Here is a 23,033-nt window from a genome sequence, read left to right as displayed (position 1 = left end):
CCAGGCGCCCCTGTTCTGCTCTTAATAAAAATTATAAACAAACATTTTCTTTACCTTTAATGTAATCTGTCTAGAAAACAAAGATTCTGTGTTTTGTCTTTATAAAGTCTTTGATCATTTAGGAAAGAACCCAGTCTTCTCTATTAAAAGAGCTAGGTTTTTGTTGTTGTTTTACAAGGACGTAACTTCCAGTATTTGCTTTTTAAATTTTTTTAATGTTTATTTTATTTTTGAGACAGAGAGCATGAGCGGTGGAGGGCAGAGAGAGAGAAAAACACAGAACCTAAAGCAGGCCCCAGGCTCTGAGCTGTCAGCACACAGCCCCACACTGGACTTGAACTCGTCAACTGTGAGATCATGACCGGAGCCGAGGTCAGGCACTCAACTGACTGAGCCACCCAGGTGCTTTTTAAATCTTGTATCACTTTGGTTTAATGGGTAACTAAATATTGTATCACAGTGATCTATGATTGTATTTTATCAAATAATAATTTGTCTTTTGACATTTGTAACAAACTTCCCCAGATGAAATTCTGAATAAAGTAGTAAGAGAAATGTTAATTTCTTTGGTCATTTGAGATGTTAAATTACATGGGAAGCATGGTCAAATAAGAAGCGATGCTGAACTTTCTTTAGCTTATACTTATATATGTTAATATAAGTGTTCCAGAGATTGTATGAAATTCCTAAAAATCCGATGTGTTCTGGTATAACGTTATCAGCCATGATTTTTAAATGTATGTCACAAAAAGAACCAAATTTAGTTGTCAATTTCATCATTGTCTTTGTTTATGTGAACTCTTACCAGATCTTTTAAACTCTTTTGTAACTTATAGACTGTTATTGTTTCACTTTGATGCTTTTGCAAAAGTATTCCTGCAAAAATCGCTTCATCTTCAAAGAGATAAATGGAAAAAACCTTGACAAGTATTCTAAAATTCAGGTTTCTGGTATCGTTAAGATCAGAACATCACATAAAGTAAGAATTTCTAAAGCTCCAATGGAAAGCTGATTGATTCATAAAGCTGCTAACTCAAGATGAAGCAAAAGTTAGGGATTAATTGCCTAACACTGAAGGAACTGATGAGATGATTGTAATTTTTATTCCATTTAAAACATTGCTAGTAAAAAAAAAAAAAAGACTGGGGGGAAAAAAAAACATTGCTAGTTCTTTAATGCTTTGTTCTCCAGATTTAAAGAACCCCTTTTTCTCCTCTCTTTCATGCTATCTGTAACTTATAGCAATTTGGTAAAATGTCTTTGTGACCAAGGTTAAAACATTTCTTTTTCTCCCTACCTGATCCCTCCTGTATTCAGAAACTCCTATTAAATATTCTTGTTTTTATGATAATATATATATTTGCATAAGTTCAATAAGAATCTGTTCTCCTTGTAACAGGACACAATTGGACAAGTCATTGGCTTGGCTTCCTAGCCTCAAGAAGCTTTGGAAAGTGCAATCTGAGAGAAGTTCTAGCAAAGCAGATTTTAAAGAGCCTATATGGTCAGTCACTATCCTTGCTGTACTTATGCAAATAATCAGGCCCCATTTATTGAAACTACTTAATTTATAAACAAACTAGTCTTACTGTGGTTATCTTTGGCAGAAATGGGGATGGTTATACAGAATCATAACCTCAAACTCAGAAGCAGTATTTGTAATTTGCTTGAACTATCAACCTTTGTTTTTATTTTGTTTCCAAGAAATCCCTCTCATTAAACTCCCTGATTGCTCACATCACATAGAAGCCAATTTAGCCAACACTGGCTTCTGACCTACAACCTTCTCAAGTTCAGCCTGTTCTAACTAATCATGCTAATACATGATGTGATGCCTATGTAAATAAATAACTCATAAAAAATTGAAACCCAATTGCACATTATTCAAAAAATATAGATTGACTTAGGTAAAACATGAATCTGATTATAACCCATTTGAGTTATTTAGTTGGTTAAATCTTGGCCCCTGGGAATCTCTGCTCTGGAAAATTTCTCAGTCCTTGGTTATTGTTTTCCTTACAGTCATCACATTAACCTCTCCAGCATGTTGCATACTCTGGAGGGCTTTAAATGCCTCAGCAGCCACTCATATGCCAAATGGTAGCCATCAGGATCAGACAACTGAATGAAATCAGCAATAGCCACGTAAATGATGAAGATGGTAACTAATGGCCCTCCTGCCTGATGACTCAACTACTGGGAGCATAGAATGTGTGATTCTTCAGCCTGACTACATCAATGGTAGTAACCAAGAATAATGCTATATTGGTTGGTCATACCCTCAGCGTGCTGAGACAATGACCAAAATGTGGGGAAGGGGGATTATTAAAATCAAAAACAAATGGAGACCAGCCTTGAAAACTCCCTGAGCAGACAAAGCCAGTTTAATCATACAAATAAAGCTTAATTTAGCTTTAAGTTTGCAAGGCTAACTTGACCTGGGTTGCTTGTGCCCCTGGAAATCATAAGCAAAACTTAAATTGCTTCCAAGGTTAATGTGAGGTAACCACTGGCCAATTCCCTATCATTTAAGAAAATTCTAATATTTATAACCAATCACTGTGAAGTCACTGCTTTGTTACTATACAAGCTTCTTTTTTTTTTTTTTTAATGTTTATTATTTTTGAGAGAGTGAGAGAGGGAGCTGGGGAGGGGCAGAGAGAGACGGAGACAGGATCCAAAGTGAACTCTGCCCTGAGAACAGTGAGCCCAATGTGGGGGTCGAACTCACAAACTCTGAGATCCTGACCTGAGCCGAAGTTGGATGCTTAGCCCACTGAGCCAGATGCCCCTATACAAGCTTTTTTATAATGATATACCCTTGAGCCTAATTCCAAGTTTTGGTTTGATTGCTCCCAGTTTGCAAACTGTCTCTAAGTGGTGTATGTACAATACAGTTTTACTAATTACTACTTCTATGACCCACTGATTTAACTTCTGTTATTTCTGAAATTTTGACACAGTCTTAAGCACCAAACTTTTCCCAAAGTCTTCATCATGGTCCATAAAGCCCTACAAGATCTAGCCCCCGACGCTGCCTGCCCTCATTTCCCACCAATCTCCTCTTTGTTCTTCAGGTTCAGCCACACCAGATCTTCCAGGTCACTCCTTCCTCAAGGCCATCGCCCAACTCCCCACCTGTCTTCCTCCCAGTATCTAACCAAATGCCCCCTCCCTTATCATGAGCCACTCCCTATCCCCTTATCACATTTCAGTTTTCCTCATAACATTTGTCACCTCCTGACATTTAATATACTTGCCCGTTGTTACTCTCCTCCCACTAGAATATAAGCTGCAGAAATAGAGTTGGCAGATAAAATACAGGACATCCAGTTAAATTTGAATTTCAGAGTTAAAAAAAGATTGACTTTCCAGTATGAAGACGTCTCAGACATTGCATGGGATATACTTATACACTGAAAAAAATTCGTTGTTTATCTGAAATTCAAGTTTTCCTGATGTGCTGTTTTTGTTTAATCTGGCAACCCTACGCAGAAAAGCAGGTGGTTATTTAGCTCATCGCTGTGTCCCCAGCGCTAGAGCTGCTCCTGACAAGTAGTAAGCTCTCAGAAAATATTTATACAATGAAAGAATGTGTTCAACCGGGTCACTAACCTGTAACACGCCTAAACTTTTCATAAACAGCAACTGAGTCAGGGGGGCGGAGTCTCTAGACTGTGTTAGCCCAGATCACAACCGGGGGTCAGGTGGCTAATGCATTTTACAAGCAGGTCGAGCAGCTGGGCATTTTGCCGGCCTTCACCCCAGCACCTGGCGAAAGAAAACTCCGCCCCGGACAAGTGAACCGGCTGGTCCCAAGTGGCCCTCCTGGGGGCGGGGCCTCCCCAAACTGCGGGCGGGACCCAGCCCTCGCGGAAGCCAGGGCCCCTTTAACGCCCCGCTTCCCACCACGGCTCGCGTCCTCGTGTGACGTCACCCGGCTGACGGCCAATGGAAGCGCGGCTTACTGGCAGGCGGCGCCGGCTGCTGTGCCAAAGGGGAAGTGAGCTGGGGCTGGAGCGATGGCCCGGGTTTGGAGCCCGCGGCCGCCGCCGCCGCCGCCGCCGCCACCGCCAGCACGTTTGGAGCAGCTGCGGCTGCAACCGGAGCGGGGGCCGGAGTCGCGGCTGGAGTGGAAGCGGCGCATGTGAGTTGCCGAGAGTCGCCCTTGCCGAACACCTCAAACTCTGGGCGGGAGCGCTTCAGGTGGGCTGAGCCGCCGTCGCCCTTCTGCACCGCGCCACGCCGCTGGCCCAGACAGGAGGGTTGGGGTCTCCCAGGTGAAGGACTGGCGCTTGACAGGCTTAGCCCTCCGAGCCGGGTTCTAGGCCTTCCTCAGTCTCGGGCTCCTTTCAAACTCAGGGCGGAGGCCGAAGGACCGTGATCACCCCGACCCGGGCATTTTCTTGGCGCCTAGGCTGTGTCGGGGCTGCGAGCCCCTTATTGCTGCCACCTCTCCAGCTAGAGAGCGACTAGCGCATTCCCACTGTCTAGCTCTGCACCTCCCCCTCTCCTCTCATTCAAGAACAAGTTTCTTTTCGCTCTCAGTTGGAAGTCCTGCCCTGGAAGGCCAAAACACCCATCTGTGTGCCCTTCCCCAGTTCCTGGAGCACACTTAGAAATATCTACTTATTGGGAGATAGAGGTTGCTCCCCTATCCACCCTCTTACCTAATTGAAACTCCATGCCCAGAGCCTTACCCATTTTGATCACCAGCTCCCTGGCCATCTCTATGTGACTTCCCCCACCCATCTGAGTTCCACTTTCCTCTGGGCTCCAATCTCTAGCCCCCAGCGGATCTGGTCAGTCCCACCCCTGGGTGGGAGTGACCCAGGGCTCTGGCCCAGATTCCCCACCCTGGAAGGCAGCTCCAAGGCAGCGAGAGAATTGGGCGTCGGGTACGAACCTGGCAGCTCAGGAGTGGGTGCTCCACTCACCCCACACAAGAAGATGAAGAAGCGCAAAGAGCTCAATGCATTGATTGGTTTGGCTGGGGACAGTCGGAGAAAGAAGCCCAAGAAAGGCTCAGGCCACCGCCTTCTTCGCACTGAGCCTCCTGACTCAGACTCTGAATCCAGCTCTGAGGAGGAAGAAGAATTCGGTTTAGTTGGAAATCGCTCTCGTTTTGTCAAGTGAGTGATGCAGTGGTGAGGGGTGGGGTGGGGAAAAGGCATTTCCTTATATTACCAAAGGGGAAAATTGAAAGGAAGGAGAAGGGTGTTCTTACAAAGCAAAAAGGGTGTAGACCTTGGACAGCAAACAGGAAGAAAAGATGTTAGGGAGAAGATGAGCTCAGGTTCTGAATGAAGAAGTTAGAGATCTGTCTGTAAGTGTATAAAGAATTCAGAATCCAGGGTGGAAGTATGGACTTGGGGAATGTGCCAAGAGCCCAGAGAGAGCAAGTTGGGAGTGGCAGAAAAGCTAAGAATAGGTACATGGGAGCAAAGAAGCTTTGGGGAGTAGACCTTTTTTAAAAAGTGTAGTAAAGACAGGAACTTTAAGGCTGAAGATTATTTTTCACACTCTTGATGAGTCTGAATCTTGATGGTGGGAGGATATGGTGAGGAACATACAAAGTGTGACACTTGAGAGTATGTGGAGAGTGGGAGACAAAAAGATGAGGCAAACTTTTTTCCAAACCACTTTGAGATAGTGCAGCCACTAGGCAACTCCAAATGAGCTTTGAGAACATTGGGAATTGGGCCCAGGATGGAAAAAGGCTAAAGGGAACCTCAAAGGTGCCCTGGGACCCTCCCAAGAGAGCACACTCAAAGAATATTCTGCCGAGGATGTGGAAGCTAGAGCTAGGCAGAAGGTTGGAGTGCTAAAAGAGATAAATCCTTTGAGGTTTTTTTGTTTGTTTAGAGTGTCTTTGTCCTTTTATTTTGTTAAAGGAAGAGTTTGGTTTCTAATGAGCTTTGTCAAATCAAGCAGTTAAAAGCAGTCTCAGATTTGGGATGTGAAAAGATGATGAATAGTTCTACTGGAATAGTTGCCCTGATGAGTTACTTTAGACCTTGAGTGCTGGTTGAAGTTTGGTGTGAAATCTAACCCTTTTCCATGTTTCCTGCCTTCTGAGGCGATAAGCTAGAGTGCTCCAGGTGTCCACTTAAACCTAAGGGCTCCTATTTCTTCTGTTTGCACTAAAACTTGCTCAAAAGTCTATGAAGTTTCAATAATAGGAAATAGGGTCCCCTGGAGGGAATATATGTTGGAGAGCCAGAAATAGGGAAATTGTAGTGCTGTAATGGAATTGCAGACATCTGGTCTTTACACTTTCCTAACACGAGTGTATCTCCAAAAACCTTAATCCGTGATGATGGCTGTGGGCTGCCGTGCCCACAGGATCTCTTTCTGTGTCATGTGAAGTTTGAAACCTTTGTATCCAAAAGATGAACTCTTCATAAGGTCTTAATTAGTCACCTTCAACCCGCTGTTCAGACTTATGTGTGTTACCCAATGTTCCCTGCTAAACAACTATATGGCAACACATGTATGCTATTTCTAATGCAGCTGTACTCATAATCATTTTTGTACTCCTGGTTGAATCTGTTCTTATGATCAGGGGAGACTACTTACGATGCTGCAAGATCTGTTATCCCCTCTGTGCTTTTGTCATCCTTGCCGCCTGTGTTGTGGCCTGCGTTGGGTTGGTGTGGATGCAAGTTGCCCTGAAGGAGGATCTGGATGCCCTCAAGGAAAAATTTAGAACAAGTAAGTGGTCGCCTTTTTCAGAGTATTATCTTATTTCCAGGTCTAGGTCCACAGAGTGGAATTAAGAGTTTGCCCAATTATATATTCCTTCCAGCCTTCTTATACTTTTTCTTAGCTGTCAGCTTGAATGTGAGAATAGCTGTTTGTATTTTTGAAACCCACAAACAAAAAGTTATGCTTATGTACCATCATGAAAAATAGCATCTGAAATCATGGCATTGCAGTCAACACTTAAGGTGCAGAAAGGAAGTGCTAAAGTCCAGGAGTCTAGAACCTTGGTGAACCTCAGCCTGTTGCCATTTATATTTCCCCAAAGATGAAGTGGCAGTAGCCACACTGGGCTATTTCCTTCCTCCTCACAGGGCCATTTGAGAAAGAATGTGGGAATGTCTGTCAGTTTCCTCCTTAAGAAACACCATATGGAAACGGGAATGGGCAATAATAATAGCATTTATTGAGTGCCTACTGTGTACCAAGTCACAAATAAATATTTGTCTCATGAATGAGACAGCCGTTTAAGAAGCTTTTTTTTTAAGTTCAAGAGTTTTATATATTTTAAATTATAAAGTTATATTTTGCCATGTCCGAGGTACTTTATTTGAAAGGTGTATTTGCATAGTAGCTTCCACCAGATTTAACCTAAGTATCTTCCTTCAGCAACACTGAGATCTTTAGTTCTAGGATTCAGGAGTTAATTTTCTAAGCTAAAGAACCAGTTTCAAGTTAATCCCAAATGCCTTAACCCTAGCAGTATTAGCACATGGGGTAACTGACCACTAGGCTTTCTCAAGGTTTTAACAAAATCTGGCTCCAGAACTGTAATTAGAGCTGTGTCCCTTCTTCCCATCTCCGTCCTTCGGAGATCACAACCTCCAGGCTTTCCTTCACCCACCCTCTGTTTGCTGCCTGCAGTTATTCAAGTTCCGAACCTGACCTAGAGGCAGCTAATCCTTAGTTACTGTGATAGTAAAGTTCTTAGTGATGTTGCTTGAAAAAAATGTTGAAATACTAATTTTGCTTTTCTTCTGATTCAGGGAATGGAACTGGGTAAACCACAGTTCTCTGCCAGAATCATCTTGACCTATATGTTTAATCAACTGGTGGAATCAGAGTACAGTATAAGAAAAAATGAGATTTGTATTCTAATTAATTTCCTTCCTTAATGGCTGTCCATACCAGTATTACAAAGTGTTTTTAAGGCCAGTGTTGTCTTTGTAAGCCAGTAATCATAACTTGGAAATGAGGTTCTCAGAAACCATGTTTAACTATATATAACCACTGAAGACACCTGCCTGTGCCCTCATCTCTATATAATTAATTGGGCCACCTAGGTTTGTGCTATAGTTTGTTTTGATCATGTATAGCAATTATTTATTTATACGTTTCAAAACATTGCTCACTTCTACCCTCCAGGGGTTCCTTTCTCTGACTGCTCTGTGCTTGTGTTTACAGGACACCCATGTAATTTATACCTTAGCTGAGCTTTTCAGGGAATTTCTTTTTTTAGAAATGTATATTTGAAGTGTATACACATAATTGACCTGGCAATCAATCAGTCAACAAATATTTGTCGAACACTTGTTAATATCAATCCCTGGAAATACTACATTCAGGAGATGCCAGGAATTGTACCCTGAACTATGAGACCTGCTTTCTACCATTGAGCAACAGTCCCCTGGGACCCTGACTACATTTGTCAGCCAGCTGAGTGAAGCAGATTTGGAATGGTCAATCCAGCTGCTTTGTTGTCTTTGGTTTTCTGCAATAGAAATGCCAGCTCTGTAGGGGTGTCTGGGTGGCTCAGTCGGTTAAGTGTCCGACTTCGGCTTAGGTCATGATCTCATGACTCATGGGTTCAAGCCCTGTGTTGGGCTCTGTGCTGACAGCCCAGAGCCTGGAGCCTTCTTTGGATTCTGTGTCTCCCTCTCTCTCTGCCCCTCCCATGCTCATGCTCTGTCTCTCTCTCTCTCTTTCTCAATAATAAATAACATTTTAAAAAATTAAAAATTAAAAAAAAGAAATGTCAGCCCTGTAATGTCTGAAGCAGGACTTCTAGGGGGTAGATCACGGGGCATAGTCAGTAGGCTGAACCATCGTGGACCACTGGCCTCAGAGGTGTTTTTTTTTTTTTAAACCATTATCTTGAGTAAATGAGGTCAGTCATGTTAAGCTTAAATAGTCTTTCTTTGAATTACATTTCTACTTTAAATATATTTCAAGAAATTTATTTCTTGTTTTTCAAGAGGACCCTGGAAACCACTGATTTAATTAAGACCACCTGCTGGTCTGGCTTTACTAGCTTTTTGGGAAATTCAGAGCCCTTGTTCTTTATTTCAATAACTTCTCAAAGACATTTGTCAGGAAAGGAGGCAGGATTGCTGAAATATCTGAAATAGAAAGCAAATCCGATAGACTTGGTATTTTTCCTTGTGGTCCAAAAGTAACTTGATACTGAAGCTAAAGGTACTAACTGGCCTTGAAACTCAGCTCAGTATTCTTTCCAGACCCAGGTACTTCAGAAGACCTCCACAGTTATTCTAAGGAAGGTTCCGTTCTCAACCATCCCTCCCTGTCATTCAACAATGAAACACTAGAGTAGAGAAAAAGAATTTGCAAAAGAAGGAAAATATTAATAAATTAGGCCATCTCTTCAGTCACACAGGCAGAGTAGCAGTTTGGTCATTTAGTACAGAACTTAAAAGTGTTCTTGTGGTGATGAAGGCTTTAGGAGGTAAGTGTCTGACAGCTGGAGTATTCTAGAGAGAGTACTGGCCCTAAGAGCAGATTTGACTGATGAATCCTGGGTTGCTCATTGCTAGCTGTAAAACTTAGATAAGTCGCTTGTTCTTTCTGAGCCATGATTTTCTCATCCATAGAACACAAAGACCTATTTATGCTACCAAAGCACTTTGGGCATCTCTCTGTCGTAACATCTGTCACATTGCATAGTAACTCTGTGACAACACCTTGCTCCCCCGTAGGGTGAAAGCTTCAGGGTCTTCTGTATGCACTAGTGCTGCATGCAGGACTGGGTACATGGTAGAGACTCCATAACAAGTTTGAATGATTACACAAAAGTTTATTGCAAACTAAAGTGTTAAATATAAAATATTGCTGTCGATATTGTATGTATTCTGACCAGAGTGTATGCAGAAATCTCTATTTCATTATCTTAGAGATCAGAAAAAGAACTATGTAAAGTCCTTTGAGTATTAATATACCAAATTTTAAATGAGTTGCTTTCCGTGTTGAAAGAACATAAATTAGTAATTATAAGTTGTTTGCTACCCTTCCTCCCGTTTATGTAGTCAAAATACCTTGACTGAGCTGGTCTCTCCTAAAAAGCCCCAAATCAGATAATGAAAATGATCATCTCTTGGCTCATACCATCTTAAGTATCCAGGGTGTTTTCAGGGCTTATCAGCTTTATTTGTTTGTTAGTTGATAACTGTGACCCAAGTTACTGATTATTTGTCTTATTTCTTCTTCCACTCCTGCCTTCTACTTCTTTCATATAAACTATAGGAAAGATTCCGGCTCCCCTCCCACCCCCCACTTGGGACATTTGACCACCTGAGAATGACAGGCATATGTGGGATAAGTTTTACTTTACAACCTCACTGAAAACGTAAAAGAAATTCAGTGAAATGCTAAGTGCTGTATTAATTTAGACTGGTAAAATGTTCTTACTGTTGGATGGATGTTTTCCTGCAAACTGTGTGAGTCAAATATTACATTAAAAGCCCTGGGGGGGGGGGGAATAAAAGCACTAAGGGAAAGCTTTCATTTGTAAAGAAACCATTTCACACATATTTTTGAAAAATTAATAAAAATATCTAATTTTTTAAATCTGAATTTTGAGGTAGTGGGCTTGTTTGCAGTAGGGATACCACCACCACCCCATCCCCAGTTTTGTTGGGGACTTTTTGTTGTTGAGTTTGTTTGATTGCATTTTCTTTGTTTTACTTAATAGGATAACATTAGTTCCATTTCATACCCTACAGTTATTTCCCTGGACAAGCATTTGGGTGCTTCTGTGTACCTGGCACTGTGCTGTGTGCTGGAAATACATGACAAATAAAACCTGGTCCCTGTCCTTAAGCAGCTCTCTCTTGGTCTGATAGAGGAGGACAGATGTGTTAAATGTATGTAATGAGCACAGTGTGTTAAGTGCATTGCAGAGTTTGGAATGGTAAAGTGGTGGTGGTCCAAGCCGGGAGCCCAGCTATTTGTGCTGAATCTTGAAAGGAATTAACTAGGCTAAAGTAACAAATGGAGAAGGAGCAAGCCAAGGGCATTTAGGAAGAAAGAATAGTGTGCGCAAGGTCACCGAGGCTTAAAGAGGTTCATGTCTGGGAAATCCATTTGGCTGGGAGATAGTTTGAAGAGTTATGTAAAGTGATGAGAAATGTGGTTGGGAGGTAAGCACAGACCAGATTTATTTGATCAGTGATACTTACTGAGTGCCTAAGATGTGTCAGGTATATTCCAAAGCTGGCTTCACAGGGAGGAACCAAAAAAAGTCATGGTGCTTAAATTTTAGTAAATTGTTATATATCTGTCCTGTATGCCAGGGGGTTTTTTTGTTTTGTTTGTTTTGTTTTTTTGGTTTTAAAGGAAATGTACAATAGCTTATCAGGCAGAAGAGGAAGGACTCTTTCAGGCCTCTGCATTCAGGCTGGCAAATCTCTAAACCAGTCAGAAGTTACAGTTTCCCAAAGGAAAGTTCAAATATCACCCTGTGCTTCACCTAACATGTTCCTTTATCTTCTATTTCACTTTGAGCTTTTGGGTTGATTTAAGATTTGAGGAAACACTTTGCTGTTTATGAAAAAGATTTAGAATTGTAATCCTCATAACAGCACTTGAAAGGTGATTAAGAACCTATCTTGCATTTGACCAGTTTGAGATAAAAAAAAAAGTAGATCTAAGCACTTCGAGATATACTTTTGATGTCACCTTGAGCATTAATGGAGTAAGGTTTATAAATCTTCACTGACTAATCACAAATCTCCTTAATTGCTCTGGTTAATACTTAATATTTATTTATCACTTATTGTATGCCTGACCAGCCCTGTTTAGTACTTACTTTACAGCCATTCTTTCACTTAATTCCAAAAATCCTCGGGGCGTCTGGGTGGCTCAGTTGGTTAAGTGTCCGACTTGGGCTCAGGTCATCATCTCACACTCTGTGAGTTCGAGCCCCTCATCGAGCTCTGTGCTGACAGCTCAGAGCCTGGAGCCAGCTTCAGATTCTGTGTCTCCCTCTCTCTGCCCCTCCTCTACTCATGCTGTCTCTCTCAAAGAATAAACAAACATTTAAAAAAACTAAAAATAAATAAAAATAAAAGCCCTATAAAGTATATTTTATCCCTGATGAGGAAACTGAGCTCAAAGAATTTGGGTAATTTACTCAAGATCACAGTAAGTTACACAGTTAAGATCCAAGTCCAACTCTTTTTGCTGATACTTTATCATTTTTAGCCATCTGACTTTTAAAAGTTGCCTGTAGTGAAATAGCCCCAGTTAAAATGGAGCTTTAGTATTAAAGATATATGTTTGCATAAATAAAAGAACAGTATAGCTGATCAGATACAAATTCAGTCATCCTATCAGGATTAACTTTTACTAATCTGTCTTCTTTCCTAACGTATGATCATTTTTTCATCTTGGAGTCATGAGGAACTTTGGCTATTTATGATTATTCTTGTTTTTGCTTTTAGTGGAATCTAATCAGAAAAGCTCATTCCAAGAAATTCCCAAACTTAACGAAGAACTGCTCAGCAAACAAAAACAACTCGAGAAGATTGAATCTGGGGAGCTGGGATTGAACAGAGTCTGGATAAACATCACAGAAATGAATAAGCAGGTAGCAAATGTGTGATTTTATTTCTGTGTAGTCTGTGAATATTTAGTTTGTTTAGTATGAATTTGTAGGTATAGAGCACTCACTTCCACTTGTCTTACTTTTTGAAATGATGTCTTGCATGCTATAATCCGAACACATTACAGTCAGGCAGAATGGGTAATAGTTTTGCATTTGCCAAATATTTAAGATGTTAGCCTTTTCTGTAAAGCAACAGTTTTACCAAATAGAGCAGTTTGGAGGGAGTTAGAAGTTCTTGAGTCACCATTTCCTAAGGAGCATTGTAGGTGTCAGATAAAGAAAGAGTGTCATTCTGACCTCTAAGAAAAATGGGTAGTCGATTTGTATTAGATAATGAGAGCTTATTTTGTTTAATTAGAGTTCACAGACTTACAGTTGCAGCCTTGAGTTTAGTGCTATACACTGTTGTTAGAAAAAAAAAAAAATCTGTAAACCATCAATAGCTAATAATAGTTATTCTAGAGTAGCATAGGAAGAGGTAGCAGAGTTGGTAGCAAGCCTAGAGGAAAAGCCCCTAAATTGGCCAGTTCTCAGTAGGCATTGATTCCAGAAGAGGGGTTCTGCCACAGGAAAAGGGCTAATGCAAAGGATGTTGGTCAAGAATCTATGTATAAGGTACTATAGTTGCCACTAGGTACTCAGCCTCTGTCCCCAGTTTTTGCAGTTTAGGTACAAAAGCTATGCATTGGCAAGACAACTCAAGTACCAAATGAATGGTATACCTGCAAAGTATTTAAAAATAAATATACCATCTTCATTGGAGCTAAGAAGATATTCTCTTCTTCGGAATGGAGTCACAATGTTCAGAATCAGCCACTGGCAGGGAGCTCTGTGCTAGAATAAAGTGCTTACACACATTTCCAAAGCTATTCTCATCTTTCAGCAGCAGTGTGAGAGGGGCAGTTCAGCTCTTGAGACCAGGGGTCAGTGGCCTGTGTCAGTGGTTTTCAGACTTTGGCCTCGAACCCATAAAAATAAATGTTTTATGTCATTACCCAGTAAACATTTATCTCCATACATATATGGGTAACCTAAATAAAAGTTTCTGAAAACAGTAACTTACCCTTAATATGCTTTATGTTTACTGGTTTCTATTCAGTTCTATTTCACTTTCTTAAATCACTCATGAAATAATTGATGGGTTGTAGCACCTAGTATTTACTCGTTATGATTTGTCTTTGGATTCTCAGTAATAAAGGAAAAGCAAGTATTCACTCCCTTTTTGTAAAAAGAATAGGATAAATTGTAGCCTTGCTTATATTGACAGAGCAAATTAGCAGTTTGACCAGAGATTATACCAGGTGAAAATAGACCACAGCAAAGCACTGAGAAATAATTAATTAGCATCCCTCACTGGGGCAAGCCATGGATTCCATTGATATAGTTAGTCATGAAGAGGCAAGAATGAAATCTTTCAAGATGACGAGTCAATGTCAGCTCTTTCCCATCTCCTTCACGTAAATCGGCATTGTGGGAAGAGTCAAAGAGGAAATTGGTACTTGGTGTGAGAGGTCACACAGATTTTCAAATGTTTGCTACATATTTTGGCTTCTGAACTCTCTTTAACCAGGAATCTAGCAACAAAAGAATCATTTTGTTCTTGGCCTGGCTGTTATTTTTAACGCAAGAAGTACCTGGGAAGGCAAGCATACAGACAAGTTTACTTCAATCCTAGGGTTTCATGTACAAAACTGGGAGAGATTGAACTGAAGCCCTTTCCATTTTAGTCTCCATAGATCTTCAGAGATGAGGGGACTGATGAGACCAGCCTGATGCAGAGGAATTCTCTTCTGGCAACGGCATAGGAGGATGCGTGGTAGTGAAGTGAGCTTTGTGTTGGTCCAAGGGGAGCCCCTCACTCTCTGAGTGATGTTCTGAAATTAATGATACACATATCTGATGGTGTACTCAAGTAAAAGGCATTTGTCCTAAATCAAAATAGGTCTAAAAATAAAATTAGTATTTAACCATGTTTCCATATCTAAGGGTAACTGTCAGTTAAGATGCTTTTATTGGCAAATTATTTTTTAAAGAACAACTCAGAGTGGCTTAAACAATAAGAAAATGGATTTACCACTTAACAAGAACTGTCCTTATCACAGTGTGAGTTGAAAAAAGAAAGCCATTAATTTGAAATAAGTTAAAATCAAATTTTGCATTGCAAACCTTTAAACTAATAGTTAAAATCTCATTTACTTTTCTGTTTTATTCATGAGAAATCTCTAATTTCATACCCATAGCCATTCTCAACCATTATAGGGAGTCTCCTCCCCCTTCTTTGAAGGCCGGTAATTCAACAAATGTTTAATGAGCTGCTCTTTTAGAATTAGGCCTTGGATTCAAAACCAAAAATGATGTGACTTCTGCTTCAAGGCTCTTACAGTCAAATGGAGGAGATAAGAGTGAACAATTGTTATACAGCCTCTTGAGCAGTAAGAAACAGGTCCACATGAGTGCTGTGAGGGTATTTTTAAGTATGTATTAACGAGCATGCTGGGGCCAGACGAGGCTTCTCACGTATCTTGAGCTGAGTCCTGAAGGGCACATAGGAGTTGGCCAGGTGAAGTTTGCAGAAAGAAGAGTGTCATAGGTAAAACATTACTAAAGTTTATCCTTATTTGGAGATTCTATATTTGTGAATTCACCTACTTGCTAAAATTTGTTTTTAACCCCCAAATCCTTACTTGTGGTGCTTTCATAGTCATTCACTGATGGGCATACAGTGGCAAAATATTTGAGTCACCCAACACAAACGTTTCCAGGTGATGTCAAACAAAGTGACACTCTGTTGTTTCAGCTCTCATACTGTAAACAGATTTCCTTTTCAAACTGTAGTTAGTGGAATGTTTTCACACTTCTGTGGAATTTTGGTGATTGCACTGTTTGAAATGTCCCCCTAGCATAGTGCTGAAGTACTAGCTAATATTCCTAAGTGCAGAAAGGCTGTGATATGCCTTACAGAGAAAATACGTGTGTTAGATAAGTTTCAGGCATGAGTTCGGCAGTATACATTTAATAAGATGTCTTTAAACAGAAACACACATAAAACAAGGGTTACGTATAATATTGACCAGTAGCCAAAAATGTGACCAGAGAGCTCTCAGGAACCTAACCCTCTGCTTCCCTTAGGAGCAATGGTTCAGTAGCCACTAATTCAGTTTTTGCTGCAACTTTCTAGAACGTAACTATTACAAATAGTGAGAATATACTCTATGTCCAAAAGAATAGACAAATGAAAACCTCAGTGTGTTTAGAGAATTTTAGTAGTTCATTATAGCTATAGTTTGGCAGAAAGAGGCCAGAAGTAAGGATATGTCAGCAAGAGCCAGAGGACCTTGAGTGCCTTTTTATAGTATGCTCTGTATCCCTTTTGGCACTCAGTCCCAATAACTTTATGTTATAATTATTTGTATATGCATCTAATTACAGTACAAGGTCATATACTGTAGTGCGAACTTTAAGCATGATGATGGTGATGATGATGATGATGGCAGTTAAGATGACAACTGCCATTCATGAAATGTTTTCTTTGTGTAGTCCACTGTTCTATAGCCCTTTGAAGTAGGAGGTAGTATCTCCATTTTACAGATATGAAAACGGAGGCCCAAAGAGGTTAAGTAGTTTGCTCAAGGTTACATAGATGCGTAGCATTGCTAACATTAAAATATTCAAGGCATGGGAGCCCGTTTTCTTTCCAGTTTTCCATTCTGCCTTACATCTTTATATCCTCTATAGGATGCAGTAAGTGCTCAGTAGATCAAGTTGAAAGGTTGTGATGTCAGGTTTCTACTAAGACTCATCATTCAACACTGATGATTATCTGTTTTAGTAACTTTTTTACTTACTGTTTAAAGAATCCTTAATTTTAACCCCAGAGCAAAAAAAGCAGCATTTCAGACTTTATAGTAGGAGATGGTCTGATAAGCAAATGGTCTACAGTAGTTATTTTTAATTCTGCTAATGAAAAGTCATGTAATATGCATAAAAGTCATGAATAATCTTTTGGCTGGAATGTGGAATTTTTTCTTAACTCAACTTTTGAGACTCTTTGAACTACAGCGTGTGACTTTTAGAGATAAATTCTGTCATACTTGAATCCTATCTGACATTCTAGAATGTCTATTAGAGACCAGAGGAGTCCCAGAGATAGTAAAAGGAGAGTGCCCCTTGTCTGTCCACTCTAGTTCCACATGTAGCTTTGCTGTAATTTTCCACAGATACTAACATTACTCCACTCTTGAGAGAGGAGTGCTGACAGATGGAGTCCAGCTTTGCAGTTACGGGGATGTAGTTGAGTCCTAGTGACCAGTGTGGGGCTCAAGACTTATAAATAAGAGGTCCTAAGTGATGTTTGGTAATTAGAGAGTTAATGGTCAGCACATCCTCTTTCAGGGAGGCAGCTGATACCCTAGGCCTGGCTTTCACCTGCTCCTCTGCTTTTGGGTGAAGTGGTGGCTGCCCCCAACCACACTGGCCATTTGTGGGGTTTTTTTGTTTTTGGGGTTTTTTATTCCAGGTGTCCCCCACCCCTGCCTCCATCCTACACTGGCCATTTAAATGGGAGGCAGTTGCCATTCTTGAGATACTTCTGATTAGCATCAGACTCTACCATAGCCTCAGGATATTGCAGTACCCGGGAGAATAGTGTCTACCTGGATCACTCCACCCAGAACACAGCTTGTGTCTTTTAGGACCTGGCCTATAGTCAGTGGAAGGAATTTGTTCCCTTAGGTGGCCAAAAGGTAACTGCAAAATTGATGGGGCATTTAGAATAACCATATTCTCACCATCAGATTGGTATTGAGTTGATTGTGTACATACTTTGGAGTACTGAGTAAAACATACCTACCTGGAGGATGGCCTCCTTCCTAGCTTTTATGTTTGAGCTAAGCATGTTCAGATAGCCTTGGAAGGCCCAGTGAAGGGCATGGAAGAAAGGGCCAGTCAAGGAAATCTATTAAACCCTTCCAGAGTTGTGATGTCTTTTTCCTATGTGTATTTCGTTCCCATCTTTTGTGTTTAAAATTTTATGAGTAGTATGTGAATGTATTCTTATGTAAGGTTTAAACAGTAAAACACGTAAGGAACTCTTATGAAAATTCCCTTTCAACCCTCATATCTGTATGTTCCCCCGTCACATACACATTTCTTGTCCCCATGGGTGTCCACTGCCATTGGTCTGGACTGCATTCTTCTAGTCCCCTTTCTAACAAAATCATAATAGCTTTTAATATGAATTAGCTTATGGATTAGCGTGTGTGTATGAGACCAAATGGATGGAGACATTCAGTATATATTGTACACCTTGTTTTGTTCCCTGAATACATCTCTTTATCCTTAGCAATAGATAAAATGGTTTCTAGTGTCTTGCTATTACAAATAAGGAAGGAGTAAATATTCTCATGCGTACATCTTTGTGTACATGAGCAAGTTATGTGTAGATAGATTTCTAGAAATGAAATTGCTAAATTAAAGGATATAAGCACTCAAATTTTGACAGATACTCCTAGATTACGTTCTTACAGGTCTTCTCCAGTTTACATTCCCATTAAGAATGCCTTTTTTCTTATGTCCTTTTCAAACCCCAGTATTATTCATATCTTTTTAAAGGCGTGGATTAAAGCAACCTCTGTCATGTAATTGCTACTCTTAAGAGGTTATAGTTTGCTGAGACTATCTCTCTGTGGGCTGAGGTTTCTCAACCACATTGATTTCAAGTGCATAGAGTTGGAACCTTGAAGAGTATTCTGAATATTTTGGAGCATTTATGGAGAATTACATGTTCAAGTGCTTATTAAATTTCACTATTAAAGAGCTAACACGGGGCGCCTGGGTGGCTCAGTCGGCTAAGCCGCCGACTTCGACTCAGGTCATGATCTCGCTGTCCGTGAGTTCGAGCCCCGCGTCAGGCTCTGTGCTGACAGCTCAGAGCCTGGAGCCTGTTTCAGATTCTGTGTCTCCCTCTCTCTGACCTTCCCCCATTCATGCTCTGTCTCTCTGTCTCAAAAATAAATAAACGTTAAAAAAAATTTTTTTTTTAATAAAAAAATAAAGAGCTAACACTTATCAGGTATTTTGTTTGTACTAAGAACTATGCTACGAACTTTAGTTATATATCTCATTTAATCCTCGTGGCCTGTATTAGTCATCTTTCACTGTGTTACTTTTGTCTCAAAACTTAATGACTTAAAACAGCAAACATTTGTGATCTCACAGTGTCTGGGGGTAAGGAATTTGGGAGCATCTTAGTTGAGTGGTTCTGGCTAGGATCTCTGTAAAGTTGCATTTAAGATGTAGGCCAAGGCTGCATCATGTGAAGGCTTCCCTGGGACTAGAGGATCTTCACTCGTATGGCTGTTGGCAGCAGGTCTCAGTTCCTCTCAATGTGGACTTCTCCACAGGGCTGCTTGAGTGTTCTCATAGCAGGGCAGCTGAGCGAGTGATCCAAAGAGGAAGCCCTGGTGCTTTTAAAGACCTAGTGTCCAAAGTTGTTGTCACTTCCACTGTCTAGTGTAGGCTGAAAGGAAGTCACTAGGGACAGGCCACACTCAAGGGAAAAGGATGATGTCCCACTTCTTGAAGGGAAGACTCTCAGACACTTTGTAGACCTATTTTAAAACATTCAGATGTCCCTATGAGATGATTGTTGTTAAACAGTTTTTATTGTTTTAGGCATTTTACTGGGGAGAAAAATGAGTCGACTACTTATTTAGGCTTATCTCCTCCTTCCTGGCCTCTACCCTCTACTCTGCTTGGACTAGTCTTCTCAGCGTCCATCCTAGACACAAAGTGTTCTTTCTCAGCCATACGTACATTGCTTTCAGTAAATACTTAACCAATCCTTGTCTATGTGCCAGGCATATTATGGAAAATGTGAAAATACACATGGTCCTTGATGTCATGGAGCTTACAGTCTAGTGGGAGAGAGTATCCTTAATCAAGTAATCACACAAATAAATAAATTATTGTCACTTTGAGAAATGCCATGAAGAAAAGGTATTCCTGGACCCGTTCATGCTGTTGCTCCCTATTTCCTAATGCCATACTCACCTATTTAACCTAGGAAGAATAGCTGCTTTATTTTTATATATAAAATCCTTCTCCATCAGAGTCTAATTTGAGCCCTCCTTCAGTGAAGCCTGTCCCTTTCAGGCTACACAAATATTCTTTTCACTGAACTTTATTCAGTATACCATCTAGTACTTAATTATTTCTTTAATGTTACCTACCTACCTCTACCCCTCCACCTCCCTCCTTCCCTTCCCCCCTCAGTTTCTCCCTTCTTCAGTCTCTCCCTGTTTCTCCTTCCTCCTCCCCCTTTCTCACTCACATTACAGTTCCTTCCATTGAGCCTTCTTTCTGTTCTTTAGATATGCCAAGCTCTTCCCTGCACAGAGGCATTTGTCCTAGCAATTCCCTCCGCCCTGCAATGTACTTCATTCAATCTTTGACTAATTCCTTATTATTAAGATCTCAGTTCAATTTTCATCCCTCATCGAAGCCTCAGCTAATCTAATCTATTTGCTACCATCTAATCTAAGGTAGCAACCCGGTCACTCATCAAATTTTAAATTTTCTTCTAATGCACCTCACTAACCAGTGTTTTTTTTTTTTTTCTTTAAAAAAATTTTTTTTTTTAATGTTTATTTATTTTTGAGAGACATTGAAAGAGCGCATGTGGGGAAGGGGCAGAGAGAGGGAGACAGAATCCAAAGCAGGCTCCAGGCTCGAGCTGTTGGCACAGAGCCCAATGCAGGGCTCCAACTCAACAGTGAGACCATGACCTGAACCGAAGTTGGACGCTTATCCAACTGAGCCACCCAGCCACCGCACTAGTGTTTTTCTTATATAAAATTGTCTGTCTGCTTGCACTAAAATGTAAATACCACAAGATCACTCACCACTGGTATGGAATAGGTCTCATTTGTTGCAGTAACGAATGAGTGAAAATGGACCCGAAGTCCCTGAACATACCCCTCCTAAAAGGAAACAGGTAAAGAGAACTCAGTTCCTAAGTTACTGGGCTCCTTACTAGGCTTCTTGTTCAGAACACACTGTCAGTTGCTCCAAGAATCTGTTGAAATTCTTCCTAGTACTTAATCTGGTGCTTTTCTTCTTTGTTTTTCTTTCACCTTCTACTAGGCTGTAAGCTCCTCGAGAGCAAGCCTCATGGTCTTGTTTGCCACTGTCTCCATAGTGTCTGCAGCAGTGCTTAGCACAGAGATGCCTGGCATTTATTGAAGGAAAAAATGAAGGATCAGGTTTACTTTGTCTGCTAGCTCTCTGGTGCCTACCACAGAGTTAGGCACATAACAGGTGCCCAGAAACTTGAGTGGTTACCGTGTGAGGCCATTCTGAATATAATTGCTATTGGTAGATCTGTGTTCTGATCCTAGAATTGGGGACAGGAAAGCAGTTTGGAACTAAGAATCTTTCAAGAATGTTTTGAGCCACACTATAAAGGTGTTTAGAATGTGATTTCTACAGCCTGAAATTATGTATTATACAGATTTCCCCAGTCCTCATTCAAGAGAGAAATCCAGCTATTTAGAATTCTACCCCTAAATAGCAGATGGGAAGACACATTTTATTTTTATTCTGTTCCAATTTTAATACATGTACTGAATCAGTCAGCAAGTCAGTGGGTATTTATTGAGCCCCTTCAGGTACAGAGTACTACTTTGATTGAGCTATTGAGTTTGAAATGTTAATCACATTGTTAAACCAAAACTGAATCCCCAAGTAGTTTCAAGTGTTGTACAAGTTCCTGTAGACTGTATTTTGTGATGATGGGCTTTTACTTTATAATGTATGTTCCCACTTGGTCAGCAACCAAAGTTCAGTAAATACCCAACGTGTTATTTTTTTTACCAAAATGAAATCTTTCAGGGGTCCTTGATCATTAGCCTCCTCCTTGTCCAATTGTTGAGGGATTATGTTACGATCACTGCATCTTTTCGTTTATTTAAGATTTTGGATCTTGTAGCTGCCAAGAGTAGGGTAAGCAATAATACTTACCCTTCCCTCTTTGGCACTAGTGTTTAAATTGAGCAGAGAAAAAAGAGATATTACTACTGCCTTCCAGATCTCGATTCTTTCCAAAGTGCTGTAGTTCCCTTTCTTCTTGTGAGCTGACAGGGTATGATGTCTGGAGTGCCTTCATACCATCAGCAGCCATAGAGTCTGTGAAGGAAGCATTCATTCTCCAGATTCCGTTGTCATTTTTTATTACTCTCTTCCTTTCAGATTTCTCTGTTGACTTCTGCAGTAAACCACCTCAAAGCCAATGTTAAGTCTGCTGCGGACTTAATTAGCTTGCCTGCCACTGTAGAGGGACTTCAGAAGGTAAGTGCTGCATTTGGGCACTGAGATTAACCTGTTGCTGTAATTTTAGCTTCTTACAAGTTTTCTTTGAAAGCATGGCATTTGAAATCCTCTGGCCCAGGGGGGCAGTAATAGAGTATATCACTGTGTTCTGAGCAGTTCAGAACATCTCTGTTTTAGTTTGGTTAGTTGGGCCTTTAATTTGCAACAGGTGAGTTTAGTTGTGGTTTGTACGGATTCACACCTTTTTCTTTGCCTCCCTGAATCCCAGGATTTCTCTTCGGGGACTCTTAGGTTAACAAACGTGGGTTTGCTTCTCATCACTTGCCTTTTCAATTCATCATCCACAATGTCTTCATGAAAGCAGACCACTTGTACAGGAGAGTTGCTCTAAATTGCTATTTTTTTTCTTGGTTAAGAGGTTGTTTAAAAACAATACTAATTTGAGGGAAATGCAAGAATTAAAAGTTTAGGATATGATAGGTATTGGCAAGGATGTGGAGCAAAGAAAACTTTCAAAGACTCCTGCTGGGAGTATAAATTGGTAAAAAGCATTTTGGAAAACATTATATATTTTTTTTATAAAGGTAAAGGTGCACATACTCTAAGCAATTCACTCCTAGGTATATATCCTAAACTCTAGGGCCTAGGCAAAAAATAATTTGGAATTTTTGTTTACTTGATCCCTAGGATTCAGGCCCAGAGCAGGTGGCAGTGACAAACCAGGTGAATAATATAAAGTGATCTGTAGAGCTGAATAGGGAGAGTGGCCATGGGTAGGAAGGAGAAAAAGGTGCCTAATTGAGACACAAGCAACGTCAGCCCCTGCAGCAGGAAACGAAAGGGATTCTGGAGCAAGGGAGCCTTAAAAAAATGGGTGCCAAATCTAGGATCTTTGACTTTTAAAAATTAGTGTGTGATAAGTTTTATTATATGCCAGGCTCTATAAACATATAAATCATTTCCACAAAGGAGTGAAACACTACTATGTCACATGCAGAAACAGAACTTTGTATTTTATAGCCATACCACCCATGTGTGCTCAGTCTCCGTACTTTCCCGTTTATCCAAGATGGTCATCTGCTTACAATTTAAAGTGGGGGAGGGA

General features: G+C 40.5%; 2 protein-coding genes across 4 annotated transcripts in view; one reads left to right on the top strand and one right to left on the bottom strand.

Annotated features, from left to right (window-relative positions):
- The window catches only part of LOC121027069 (cytochrome P450 4B1), a 60,926-nt gene extending 56,958 nt beyond the window's left edge, over positions 1 to 3,968 (bottom strand). The window contains exon 1 of the mRNA XM_040470128.1: positions 3,616 to 3,968. Within this exon, the coding sequence (XP_040326062.1) occupies positions 3,616 to 3,639 (24 nt within the window). The 5' untranslated portion in view covers positions 3,640 to 3,968. The remainder of the gene's footprint in view (positions 1 to 3,615) is intronic.
- Positions 3,969 to 4,015: 47 nt separating this feature from the next.
- The window catches only part of EFCAB14 (EF-hand calcium binding domain 14), a 39,528-nt gene continuing 20,510 nt past the window's right edge, over positions 4,016 to 23,033 (top strand). For all 3 annotated transcript variants that reach the window (XM_040470134.1, XM_040470132.1, XM_040470133.1), the window contains exons 1-4: positions 4,016 to 5,132; positions 6,566 to 6,714; positions 12,438 to 12,583; positions 21,848 to 21,946. In XM_040470134.1, the coding sequence (XP_040326068.1) occupies positions 4,951 to 5,132; positions 6,566 to 6,714; positions 12,438 to 12,583; positions 21,848 to 21,946 (576 nt within the window). In that variant the 5' untranslated portion in view covers positions 4,016 to 4,950. The remainder of the gene's footprint in view (positions 5,133 to 6,565; positions 6,715 to 12,437; positions 12,584 to 21,847; positions 21,947 to 23,033) is intronic.

Source organism: Herpailurus yagouaroundi, unplaced genomic scaffold, assembly GCF_014898765.1.
Source record: "Herpailurus yagouaroundi ecotype Mexico unplaced genomic scaffold, PumYag 77, whole genome shotgun sequence".
Classification (NCBI taxonomy): domain Eukaryota; kingdom Metazoa; phylum Chordata; class Mammalia; order Carnivora; family Felidae; genus Herpailurus; species Herpailurus yagouaroundi.
Note: the sequence above shows the minus strand (reverse complement) of the source record. Positions and strands in the feature narration are given on the sequence as shown.